This window comes from Zychaea mexicana (assembly GCF_025766255.1).
Source record: "Zychaea mexicana strain RSA 1403 chromosome Unknown BDB00scaffold_79, whole genome shotgun sequence".
NCBI classification, from domain to species: domain Eukaryota; kingdom Fungi; phylum Mucoromycota; class Mucoromycetes; order Mucorales; family Lichtheimiaceae; genus Zychaea; species Zychaea mexicana.
In genome coordinates this window covers 16,226-28,991 of record NW_026516742.1, presented here as the reverse complement: position 1 = coordinate 28,991, position 12,766 = coordinate 16,226, and the positions used below count along the sequence as shown (strand labels likewise).

At 42.1% G+C, this 12,766-nt stretch overlaps 3 protein-coding genes across 3 annotated transcripts; 2 read left to right on the top strand and 1 right to left on the bottom strand.

The window, feature by feature from the left end:
* Positions 1-2,582: 2,582 nt before the first annotated feature.
* On the top strand, positions 2,583-3,693 carry BDB00DRAFT_884332 (l-3-hydroxyacyl-coenzyme a dehydrogenase; the record flags this gene model as incomplete). The annotated part of the gene is made up of 3 exons (XM_053128319.1): positions 2,583-3,229; positions 3,314-3,455; positions 3,532-3,693. The coding sequence occupies 3 exons, from the start codon at positions 2,583-2,585 to the stop codon at positions 3,691-3,693; spliced, it is 951 nt and encodes a 316-aa protein (XP_052976143.1).
* Positions 3,694-3,789: 96 nt separating this feature from the next.
* On the bottom strand, positions 3,790-5,886 carry BDB00DRAFT_875844 (ubiquitin carboxyl-terminal hydrolase-domain-containing protein; the record flags this gene model as incomplete). The annotated part of the gene is made up of 4 exons (XM_053127408.1): positions 3,790-4,264; positions 4,374-5,053; positions 5,146-5,400; positions 5,494-5,886. The coding sequence occupies 4 exons, from the start codon at positions 5,884-5,886 to the stop codon at positions 3,790-3,792; spliced, it is 1,803 nt and encodes a 600-aa protein (XP_052976142.1).
* A 2,634-nt stretch (positions 5,887-8,520) lies between these two features.
* BDB00DRAFT_840436 (Sec34-like family-domain-containing protein) lies at positions 8,521-12,542 on the top strand. The gene is made up of 17 exons (XM_053124769.1): positions 8,521-8,742; positions 8,831-9,132; positions 9,219-9,384; positions 9,481-9,651; positions 9,746-9,883; positions 9,967-10,091; positions 10,170-10,290; positions 10,352-10,443; positions 10,511-10,650; positions 10,735-10,905; positions 10,982-11,244; positions 11,324-11,413; positions 11,481-11,601; positions 11,670-11,878; positions 11,951-12,005; positions 12,065-12,189; positions 12,287-12,542. The coding sequence occupies exons 1-17, from the start codon at positions 8,614-8,616 to the stop codon at positions 12,434-12,436; spliced, it is 2,568 nt and encodes an 855-aa protein (XP_052976141.1). The 5' UTR covers positions 8,521-8,613; the 3' UTR covers positions 12,437-12,542.
* The last annotated feature ends 224 nt before the right edge of the window (positions 12,543-12,766 follow it).

The following is a 12,766-nucleotide window of genomic DNA, read 5'->3' as shown; positions in this document are numbered from 1 at the left end:
TGCTGGTGAGCCTGGCTGAATGGCTAACGGGAGGTCGCCTCTGTCATCAGCCTTAGCTTTGGAAGTCATGGACCACAGCCATCGAGTATCGCTGCTGTCGTTGCTGGCCGGTTTTAAAGATGTCTCTCGACATAAAGGTACTGTCGTGGCCAAGACCTCATCTCGCTGTTTATTGGTACTGGTGCTGCTGCTACGACCATCACCAAGCGCAATTTCTGCACTGTTATTCTTTAATAATGGTAAGCTGTTTTTGGCGTCGTTGCCATCGTTATAATTTCCTTGACTACGATCTTTATTATTTTCTTCGTCAGTTTTGCTGCAATGGGGGGCGAATAAACTTTCCCTTGCTGTCAAAGATACTTGATCGGACGTTGTTGTTGTTGTATTAGAAGCAGCTTTCGTCGTCCTTTGCTGCTGCTGAGAGGTAGATGTATCAGCACTGCGTTGCTTCTTGTCGGTCAAAAGAGAGAGGACGTCGCGAATTGACTGCAGTATGATCGAGTAACCTGCTGAGTTGAATGTAGTCCATGTTTCTTCTGCATGTACAAAAGGATCAGCCGAAGTCGAACGCCCTGCTACACGAGCCGTTGCCGATGTACGCTGCTGTTGCTGGCATTGACGGTGAGAATGACGACCCTTATTAAGATGATGTTGCTGCTGGACTGATGCCGCTGACATAATGAATGACCGTTTTTCATCAATAACCTTGCCGTTATCATCGTGGCCACATGTCTGTGGATGAGATGACACCGGTGGAAGAACATGCAAAAGCGAAATGACCATTTTCGAAGTTGTTATATGTTATGAGAACGAAGAGAGAGCAAAGAAAGAAAAGGGAGGAAGAACGTTGATGCAACTGAGCATTTAGGGCTGGCAAGTATTTATATGCGTCAATCCTGTTTTTGCTTTAAGTTGATTTGTTATACACATGGGAAGCAATGGAGTTGGTAGAATAATAGCATGAGTGCGGGTTTGCCCTTTCGGCAGCGCATTCAAAAGATTATCAGTTTTTTTTTTGTTTATGATACGTACATATATGATAGTGGGCAACGTAAACATGTTTATGCGTACAGGACGTATTCCCCCACACCGAAACACATAAACAAGTAAACATCAATCCACACAGACACACACAATCCAGTTTGGAGCAGTTGCTATTAATGGAAAAGGCTGTTGGTTCTGTCAGGTCCGGAGGGGGGCACCAGGCGGTTTTACTTTACCTAATTTGTTGATTCTTATCTTTTCCGCGCATACGCCGCCCATTCACTTTTTAATTCTTCGTCGACCATCTGTGCTTTTTACGCCTCAGCATTTAACAATACTACAATCTCAGAAACAATCACACCATACAATATGAGTTGTTCCACCTACACACAGCTGATGGAGCGGTGGATCTAGTATGCCCCGAATACTTCATCGGTTGCTTTTGATATCTGCCCAAAAAGGGTGCAGCCGTCCAAAATTTCTTATCTACATTGTCAGGCGTGGTGGACAAAATGGGAACCAGGATGACGAAAGATTCCAAATGAATCAATTTCGAGGCAAGTTTCAAGCTCCTGGATCTGGCTTCCCATATTCCTCCCTGAAAAACTTAGGTACCTGCTGCCACCAGCTATTATAATTATACTTCTAGATACATACGGAAAAAAAGGGATGCTGGTATCTTATTACAGTGTGGTATATCTTGTGAAGATAAGAAAACTTTCTTTGCTTATTGATACGTTGTTGGTTTCAGATTTTATCGTTCCATATGCAGGGCAAGATCCGGAACGGGATTGTGGCATTCTTTTCATCTAGCTGCTGCATAGACCAAACGCACGCAGTGTCGTAAATAATATGATGATATCTATCTGTAGTGCATCTCCTCTTGATATTCACACTTTCTCTCTGACATTTATGATACATGGAGAATTTTTTATTGAAGCCAAAGGACGATCGTACCTACCAATAGTGCCCGTGCTTTATTCTAGATGACATTATCATACTACATCAGGTAGTATGCAACATAAACAATATGGTAGAACTTGATAGATTATACAGCATAAACCTGTCAGTTATTTTCAATTTTAAATAGAATCAAACAGCTTGTTTGCAATGTCTTTTTCTTTCTGTGCAGTACATACGCACTTTTGCCAATTATGTTACTCCAGTATATCAATAATTTTTAGCGTTGTAGAAATCATCTGAATAGTTTTACATAATAGACATGATGTGATCATGAAGAGAAAGTAGATCGCTGATACAAACAGTATAAAAAGGTAGGAACGTGGAAAATTGCAGTCAATAAAAGAAGTGCTATATTATAATGGCTATTGAGTAATGAGGTTGCTAGTTTACCTATTGTTTTGCCGATAAATAAGAGACTAGGTTTTGACAGCACGGCAAAGGGAAAAGGTTGCACAATAACGGGAATAGGCAGAACACGAAAGGGAATTGGGCTCACGTGGGAGAAACATGTGAATATAGCACAACTTGCACTAACATCAACATGATACGTTTTTCCGTAGCCTGCTCTTTCTCTCACACCCATCACTTACATACACAATTCTCTAAAAAAGATGAAGATGTTGGTAAATATCGGCATGCGCGCCTCCGTTATGGCCAATATTCAAAAAGCCGCGTTCTCGAGCAGTGCTCGCCAGCTCAAGCATATTAACAGCGTAACTGTCATTGGTGCTGGTCTCATGGGTTCGGGCATTGTTCAAGTTGCCGCTCAATCCAACTATAACGTCACTATGGTTGACACCAGCGATGCTGCTTTAAAGAATGGCCAGTCAATCATTGCCAAGTCCATCAAGCGTGTTGCCAAAAAGAAGTTTGGCGAAGAAAATACTAGCGAGCAGCAAGCTTTCATCGACAAGGCTATGTCCAATATCACTGTATCTACGGATGCGCCAACAGCTGTCAGCGCGACCGATCTTGTTGTCGAAGCCATTGTCGAGAACATTGACACCAAGCAAGCCTTGTTCAAGGCCCTCGATCAAGCCGCGCCCAGTGATACCATCTTTGCTTCAAACACTTCCTCGCTGCCTGTCACCTTGATTGCTGAAACCACTTCTGCTGATCGCCAGAGTCGATTCGCCGGTCTACATTTCTTCAATCCTGTTCCTGCCATGAAGTTGGTTGAGATCGTGCGCACAGACGTTCTCAAAGACGAAGTCTACGAGTCTCTGGTCACCTTTTCGAGAAATACCGGTAAGACACCTGTAGAGTGCAAGGATACACCCGGGTAAGCCTGCTTAGTAGGGATTTTTAGAAATGGGTGCCAGAGATGATGAAAGAAAGTATTTTACTGAAAAAGGCTTTGTAATAGATTTATTGTGAACCGATTGTTGGTACCTTATATGATGGAAGCCTTCAGAATCTTGGATCGCGGTGACGCAAAAGCAAAGGATATTGACGTGGCTATGAAATTGGGCGCTGGCATGCCAATGGGTCCTCTTGAACTTGCTGACGTAAGCTGATGCAAGGTGCTTAGGGGAAGAAACAGAACGAAGGGGAGAAGTAAAGCTAACTAGCGATATCAAACAGTTTGTTGGCTTAGATACCATGAAGTTTATTATTGATGGTTGGGCAAAAGAAGGGAAGATCGAAGAAGCTTTGGTCACTCCATCCAAGACCCTAGACGATCTCGTTGGCCAAGGCAAACTGGGTAGAAAGAGCGGTGCGGGTGTGTATGAATACAGCAAGTAAACGCTTATATTTGTACATTATATAATTAAATAATAGTGATTTGTCTATTGTGAAACACGTTTATTTTGGCCTTTTCTTTTTATGTTGTGGCATTAATTACATAGTCTTGCACGAGATGTCTTTGCTTCTTCGAATCGACTTCCTCTGGGTTTGTGGTGGATCAGCAGGGGGCGGTGTTGTAACTACAGTAGTAGCTGCATCTTCGACAGGATCTAAGGATGGACGTGTTGGCTTATTATCATGGTCATGTACAGGCACTGGTGGTGATCTAGGAGGTAGCTCCGGTGGAACGACAGGTGCATGTCGACGTGGGAGGGATGGTGGCGCAGGGTTCAACATGGGTGCTGAATTCTCCTCCTCAGCATAATGGATCTTTTGCAATATTCCAGCTCTTTCATCTTTATCCGTACCGCTGCTGCTGCTCGAAGCTCGTCGGCCATCATCGCGAGCCATTTTCTCTTCAGCCGGATGGTCACAGGCTTTGTCTAACTCGTAGAAAAACAGATAGCCGTCCTTCCCAAGCTCGCGATAAATCTCTTGCTCATGCTGGCGTCCAGTAAGCGTTTTAACCCTGTTTGAATAGACCATATCATCTACAAGGAGCAGGGAAGTTTGCATTAGGTCACACTCATTTTTGATACTACTACGAGTCCCTTCCCCAATTTAGCCAAAAAAAAAACTTGCCTAGTTTCAACCAGACTTCATTATCACGATCTACAGTTCTTGAGTACGCTATATAGTGGCCACTATGAGGCGAGCTGCCTTTATGACAGACTACGCTCCGCAGCCGCATGACGCCTTCAACCTTCCGACCGCAAGTATCACAAACAGGGTCTTCTGCATTTTGATTCAGAAATTTGTTGAAATGGATATCTGGAGGTATAATAACGCTTCGCTGGTCTTTAATGTATCGACCGAGAGCCGTACATCGATACCGTTTGAGAATGATCGGTAACACCATACGAGAATCCGGAAAGGCCCCCTGGTTTTGAGACTCGATCCGTACACCTTGCTCGCTAATGCCGCTGTAAAAAGGTAAAAGTTCGAGGACCTGCCACGCATTAACTGCTATCTCTTGCTGCCGTTGATGCTCTTTGAAGATGATATTATTCTTGGCGATCGAAGATGTGCTGATGGCACTGGTGGGTGAACCAGGAGGCGAGTGACTCTGTGCTTCGTGCCAGTCTACTTGTCGCTTGACGCCTGTGACTATGCTGTTGTAAAAATGTTCGAACAAGATGTCTTCAAGACGAAGAACCTTTGTCGTGTCGGACGGTATGGAGAGCGAAAGAACTCGGTCTGTCGTTACACGATCGTCGTCTACGTCCCTATTTGCACCATGAAATAACCGCATTTGGAACTAATAAAAGTTCCGAGCCCCCCCACATCCCATACCCTAGGTCAATGAGGATCCTAAAAAATAGGGAGAAAGTAAATGAAAGTAACACTTACTGGCAAAAATGGAAGATCAAAGGTCTCGGTCAGGAACAGGAGCAACTCGCTTGCATCCTCTTGTTTCCAAAATCCTCGCTCATTCCTTCCTCGCCAAGCTGCCTCTTCTAATGACTTGCGCAGTCGTCGCACAATATGCTTTTTAACGAGTTGGCCGTTTCGCATAATGTTTACAAAAAGTCGTAGCGATGTCTGCAAGTCTCGTTTTGCTGCTTGGCCCGAAGATGTATCGGTTGTGAGTAATGGATCAAAAGCCTAGTAGTAACGATAATATACCCTCACTGCGGTCAATATAACTTACTCTTTACCATACATACTTTCTCCACAAACCGTTTCCCTTATTGTTACCGTTAATGAAGTGTACATTGCAAATAGTAAAGCATCAATGTAGCAACTGGTTCCACCGTCGTTTTCACAACCAAGGAGCGACTCGTTCGCGGGTGGAGGTCCGTGCAGCAAGCCGTGGTACGCCTCCTCGCAATCGTTTAATTCGGCCATGGCCCGTTTCAGGTTCCAGTTATTGTCTTCCAGCAAGGAACGTAATTTGTCTTCTTCTATGGCATTCTCAAAATTCCGACTTGCATATTCTGACAATGAAGCCATTGCCGATTCTTGTTCCTTGGTGAGTGCAGCCAGCTGTTTCTTTGGCGGTTTGTTCTTTTTATTGTTGTTGTTATTTTGACGTCTGATCGACCATTTTCGAACTAGGCTGTTCTTCTTGAACAATGTAAGAGGTTTCATCGGTCGTCAATCGTCATTTTTATAGAAAAGAAAAGGAAAAAAAGGGAGACGAGTGCACGATTATGTAAAAGTAGTGAAAACTCACACACACCTGGGTCGCTCTGCACTCGTTGCCGTACCGGACTTTATGATTTCCATTCCTGGGATTCTTGTTCCTCTTCCCCTGGCCACCCGAAACCATAACAAGACTACTACTTTGTGGATGCAATATCTTTGCGTATATGTAGTACATCGTTTACTCAGGTGCTACGACAGCGCCATTGTTTGTATGTCAGCTGCCTCGTTTTTGCTGCCAAGTCGACAAAAAATAAAGGCTCTGCTATGGTATATACATCATACAGGAATACAAGATCATCAGATATTTATTAATGGTACAACAACAAAACAATGATTGTACCTGACAATAAACAAGTATGACATATATAGAAATTCGACACGGATTGGGAACGATCAGAGCAGTAACGAAGGGTGTCTTTTGCTAAGAACACCACTGAAGCTTACAGTCCCTCTTCCTCTTTTCGTAAAAAGAAAATATCGTGTCTTCACTGGCCGTCCATGTTAAAAAAACGGTTGTAATTATGTACATAAATTCTGTCTCTAGGTAGGTTCATTGTGGTTCTTTTTTATGTAAAAACAGACGAGCATTCTTGACTGTCCATGGGGTCACGAATATGTGTTTAGTGTTTCTCCATTTCTGCATGTACTGTGTGCAGAATATTGCATGTTACGCCCATGGCGTGGACCCATTATATTTGTCTTTTAAGCCGACTCAAGTGCTGCAACTTTGCTGTGAGGATGGTATACACATGCTTCTTCTAACCCGTGACCAGATGATCATACAACGGACTCATCTTGAAGTAGATTTTCAAATATAATCATAACTGATGTTGCTACTTTACAGTAAGCGATTATCATCGAATACTCACATAATATAATGAGAGAACATTACCACCGTCGTGCATGAGTATTATCGGTTGCGATTATTTAAAACAAATGGAGGATCCCGAGCCGGGCAGTATATGTTGGGAAAAGGCACATGCTCAGCGTATGGCAATACTTATGCTTAAAACAATGCCGCCAGAAATGAACTAACATTACAATAGGTAATGATATGAAACAGGCAACTCCGTTTTTTATATAGTTCTGGCAACGCATGGATGTACAATATTGAAAACCTTCGCTAGCTTCTAGTCCGCTATAAGATATTATGGCAATAATTGTAATATGTGTCTAACGCTTGAACTACTGGTTAGCTCCAAGGAAATTACACTGACTGCAGAAAGTTTAGAGATGTTTTGCTACAATAATGTCCAATACAGGCTTATGTTGTTTGTCCTTCACTCGGATTATTAAAGTTACCCCAAGACTGTGGCTGGTGATAAACCAAGGTGATGTGGGGCGTTCTCGGTATAGCCACAAAACCAACGACAGCTGGTACACGCAAATTCATACTACCTGAACTTAAATGGCCTGGAAGTTCAGCATGACAATAGTTTATAAATCTTTATATATCAAAGGGGCCTGTAAGACATGTCTGGGCTTAATAACAGTAATTCTGAATAAAAAAGCAACAACCCATAAAAATACCCAAGAGTACTTATGGCTTTCTACGTACACTGCTTACAGGGTACGTCATCCTCACTATGCGGTAATACAAAATGGGTTTAGTCGTTGATTAGAAATTGTCGTCGTGCCAGGTGCACTTACCTGAGTGAAGGCGCCGCCGGGCAACGCAGGACTCAACCAGAGCCCTGCTCCTTACTAGTGGGCTATGCAACCGATTATAATAACGAAGAAATTCATCAGAACTGATAAATTCTCACACGAATGACAACTTCTCACACAGCTTCACAGCATAAAAGCACAACTCACATGACGCTACCCTGTGCAGGTCAGTGACCGAGAGAAAGAGAAAGAGAGAGAGACAGAGACAGATACAGAGAGAGAAAGAGAGAGACAGAGCGAGAGACAAGACTACAAAGAAAAAGGCGAAAAGAACGTTAAACCATTGGTTGCAAATAAAGAATCACCAATCGTGACGATCAAACAGCAACTGCACTGACAGAATGTTAATGAATGCATACGTACAAAAAGCCAAAAAAAAGGCAAAGAATGCGGGGCAAGCGCGAAGAAAAGCAGGAAGAAAAGCCAACGTCTCGATGAGTCGTGCAGTATGCTACTTTTTTCACTAGTGTCGTCAGCAGCATGTTTCATCAATGACCACTGGGTAACTAGAGAATGGACTCCTTTTTATCGCACACAAAGGGATCCCTTTATCTTTAACGCTGCTTCTTTTGACAGAGCATACTACTACTTAGTCTACCATCCAAACATTCTATCAGTGATCAAACAAAACGTAAGTGATTATTCGTGTATCAGTTATGCGCAAATTCATTACGCATTCTAAAATGGCATTGCATAAAAGTAATGTCCTTGCACCTGTAACCCCTGCAATTGTTGTCGTAGATATTATGCATTTTGGTTCTTTCAACTAGAGACACTACTATGGCATATTACTCGATCAAGTTAAAATTTCAGCAATGTCATGCACCAGTATTTTGAAGTGTTACACGTAAAAGCTAATTCAAAGCTGCATTGGCTGTTTTAAGGATTCTTATACAGCCTTCTGATTGGCCAAAATGTAAGCCCAGGAACTTCCGCTGTGCCATCAAAGGCACTCCGACCACCTTATTAGCTCCTGCCTTTTAAGCTACCTACTTTTTGTCAATGGCGCGAGTTTCTGGGGGCATTTCGCTAGAACAGTGGGAGCTCAAGACGCAACTGACCGAAAATGAATTGCAAAGCGTATACGATTTACAAGATGCCTGTGAAGAACTCCCTCTACCAACCAATTGGGTGATTATCGAAACAAAACTTCTTATACCTACAAAAGAAGTTCATCGTGCCTGTTGAACTTTCTAACCATTCTTGGTTATTCATATAGATCTCGTCTTCACCAGCTCTAGCAAAGTCATCATCCGGTGTGCGAACTCCAGACTCTTTTTCGAATGCAGCACTGACGTCGTTGAACGCTGGCGCGCTTTCGAGCCGTCTAACTGCGCTGACAACACGCCCGCGATCGAGCACAAATCTTTTGGTCGAGACAACCGCGGCCGTTTCCGAATTTCAGACGCGGTCGGCTCACGGTATCGGATCTGATAAACCAATAGAAACTTTGCAGCAGTTTTTTGATTGGTTCGCTAATATGGAGCCAGAGATGGAAAAAGATCAAGAAGACGTCTATCGGTAAATTACAATTGTTTCAGATGTCACACAGTGCAAAATGCATATCGTGATGTACCAGCTGACAAGAAGGCTTCAATTTTATACAGAAACTATCTTTCTGTAGTTTCCTTGTATCGAGAATCATGCGACGAGTTTCTATCGGATCTTAAAGCAACGGCTGGATTGTTTGATGAACTTGACAGTGAATATGGATATGTAGAGAAACGGACACGATCGCTGCAAACAGCATGCGAAAAACTATTGAATGAACAGGTATCTTCACTAGCAATCTGATGAGGGTATCTGTTTTACTGGGCGGTGGGTGATACGAAGGCGCGGATCATCTTACGGTAAATTACCCTTTTTCAGGAACGGTTGGTTAAACTTGCCGATGCATTGGCAGAACGACTAGCTTATTTTAACCAATTGGAAGCGATCGCAAAACTGTTCAATTCGCCTGGAGACGACGTGTGTCTGCATCCCGACTTTGTACCAATGTTACAGAAACTCGACGAGTGTATTGAGTATATGCAACAGCATGTAAGAAAGCATATGTAATATAGCTTGATGAAAGGAGCCCATGATAATATCCACTTGATGATGATATAAGTAAGCTGATGTTTGTATGCTATAGCTGAAGTACCGGGACGCCGAGCTGTATCTAATGCGATTCCGACAATGTATGACGCGTGGCATGACAGTGATAAAGATGTATTTAATCACTACAATCAAGTCCCTTGGATACGATATCTACACGCAAACTTCATCCAATGTACGGAAAATACTTTTAAAAAAAGGAGAATTGAGTCTCTTGGGTAGTTTGTAGCAGGAAGAACGCTCATTTTTATATGACAGTCAGCAGATCAGCCCCTTGCACTGAGTAAGCAAACAACCTTATTCTACGTCAAATTCCGCATGATTTCCTCGACTGTTAAACCTTTAAGCATTGAGCTGGAAAAGCGTTGTGAAGGTCACAAAGAGTATGTAACTACGTATAATTGAAGCGTTTTTCGATATGAATAATGAACTTTAGGCCTTTAAATGGTTTTGTTGTATAGATATCAGTCATTATACCAGGATACACTCAACGCCTATTTTCAAACCAGGCAGAATCTACTGGGCCCTGTAATCTCAAGAAAAACACAAGAACTTGGGCCTTACGGTGATCTTTTAGCATTCGTACGTGCTAATAGTGAATACCATGTACTGATCGAATTACGTGTTAACACTGCATATATAGGCTAGAAATGGATGTGCATACATGATGAACTTGTGTATGGACGAATTTAATTTATTTTACAACTTTTTCCGGTCAGGCGATGATGAATTATAGTAAGTGTATGTCTACTTGGTTCATATGCACACTGCAAAAAGTCCCACTGAATATGCTGTTTGTTAGCTCTTTTCTTGATCTATTGACAAGTTATCTTTACGATCATCTCCGTCCACGTATCATCCATGAAAATAACATATCCGTCTTGTCAGAACTATGCAGCATATTTCAGATGTACGTTTTGCGCGACGAGACCTTTACAGAAGGTAAGATCTCTAACAAACGGTTGCCATGAGTATCACAGGAATCACTTACTGATACGAACCTCGCCTGGTGCCATGTACGTATAGGAGATCATTCCGACAATGACAGTCGACCAAAATTAGAGTTCGGCCATTTGATCCAGAACGTTCTTGAGGACTCGCAAGGACGTCTGGTTTTTCGCGCACAAACATATATCGATAATGACATACAAAAATACCAACCTAAGCAAGAAGACTACGAAATCCACGCACCACCAGGTATGTCTACTAGGCATAACTTCATTCAAGCTCCGTCGTTCTCTTTGATGATGTTTCTAAAACAAATTAGCAACAGATAATAGTATGAAAACGTCTATCGTTTTGGAAGGGTCCAAGGCAAACGCACCATTGCAAAATACAGAGATACCTGCAACTTTGCCTATTGAAGAAGACACACAATCAGACACGCAGTCGATGAAGGACCGAAGCGAGAAGCAAAATTTATCCGTGAGTACTTCCGATTCACCATTGGGTCAAGGCACGGATTCAACGCGTGGATGGTTTCCTACTTTACAGAAAACCCTGTGGATTCTTTCCAAACTGTATCATTGTGTACAGGTTAGTATCATTCGATGGCGGAAGCGTGGAAACAATGAGTGTGCTTGTCTGTACAAGTATCGAACTAACTTGGCCGTAGACTGTGGTTTTTGAAGATTTGGCTCAAGACGCCGTATCCCTTTGTAATGAATCTCTTAGAAATGCTGCTGAAACTATCACTGCTAAGAAGGTAAAGTGTAGTACGTGCCATCATTTATCATTTTAGGTAAACATAGCAGGCTTACTCTGTTTGCTAGTCTCGACTGGATGGTCAACTATTTCTTATCAAACACTTGCTGGTGTTGAAGGAACAACTTGCGCCATTTGAGGCTAACTTGATTCACTCGGGCAAAGCACTTGATTTCTCGCACGTAACTGGTAAATTGCTCTGGGCTAGCTGATAACGAACGTCATTGGTATTAATGATCTTCTCTTTATTTTGATAGACACGCTGAGCTCTTTTCAACAAAACCGGTCTCTTATCTTCAATCCAAATGCATTGATTGGGTTGGCACAAACGGGTATGCCTCGGGTGGTTGAGATCAGCCTGGACTCTAGGCGAGATATTGATCGAGAATTGAAGCGTGTCTGTGAGGATTTTATTACCGACTGCGCCCTTGGTGCTGCAGAGCCATTAACAAATTTCATGATCAAGGTAAAGAATAAGATACATTTTTTAAAAATGTTTTAACTCATAAACAGAAACCTTTAATTTCGATTTCCTTAGGTATCGACTGCGCGACCAGCCAATGTTGAAGTTCGAGATCAATCTTTTACCAATGGTAAGCGTTAGTGTGAAGTGAAACTCATTGGATGATATAAATAGCTCACTAGAAATCAGATGCTCGAGAAACTGCAGATCAGTTCATGGAATCAACAGGGGAACGAATACGGTTCGTACTTAAGAAGTTCCGTGAATATGTAAATGATCATAAAATCGAGCAAATATTGATGAAACCGATCCAGGTGAGTGAAAGGAAAAGCAACATATAATGCAAGGTACAAATATAAAGTACCGAATGATCTTACCATAATGACTCAAACATATCTTTGATAAATTCAGGCCAATATTCTCGATCAATACAAGGCCTTTATTCAAACGGTGGAGACGGATTGGAAAATACAAAATTCAGAGGATCCATTCATGTCTGTAGAAGCCATGGCCGTATGGCTTTCACAGCTAAAGGATCAATTAGACGAATTACCACAATAAAAACTATACGAAACAGCAACTTCATTAATTCTGTTTTTACAATGCTCGTTTATTTTGATAGTTATAGATTTCAATGGTCTTCTACTTGCATGGCGCTAGAAGGTGAAGGTTTCTAGAATAAAATTGAATGTAACGGTGACTTACACTTGCTTCAGGCATTAAAGTGCGCGAATGTATTGTTAGAACGTTTAGCGTATCTCTGCAGCAATAAGGTGGAACCGATTGTCAAAATGTCAATTTAGTCTGTTGGCAACGTTTTTTGCATTCGGCTATGGCGTAAAAATTACGAAATAAAGGAGATTTATGCAGCAACTCTTAATGGAGCATATA

What these genes read in the sequence shown, in the direction of transcription:
- BDB00DRAFT_840436 (XM_053124769.1), top strand. Translation starts at nt 8,614, where the DNA reads ATGGCGCGAGTTTCTGGGGGCATTTCGCTAGAACAGTGGGAGCTCAAG. An exon ending in ACACGCAAACTTCATCCAAT is followed by an intron (nt 9,884 to 9,966) that starts GTACGGAAAATA and finishes TTTATATGACAG; the next exon opens with TCAGCAGATCAGCCCCTTGC. An exon ending in CGTTGTGAAGGTCACAAAGA is followed by an intron (nt 10,092 to 10,169) that starts GTATGTAACTAC and finishes TTTGTTGTATAG; the next exon opens with ATATCAGTCATTATACCAGG.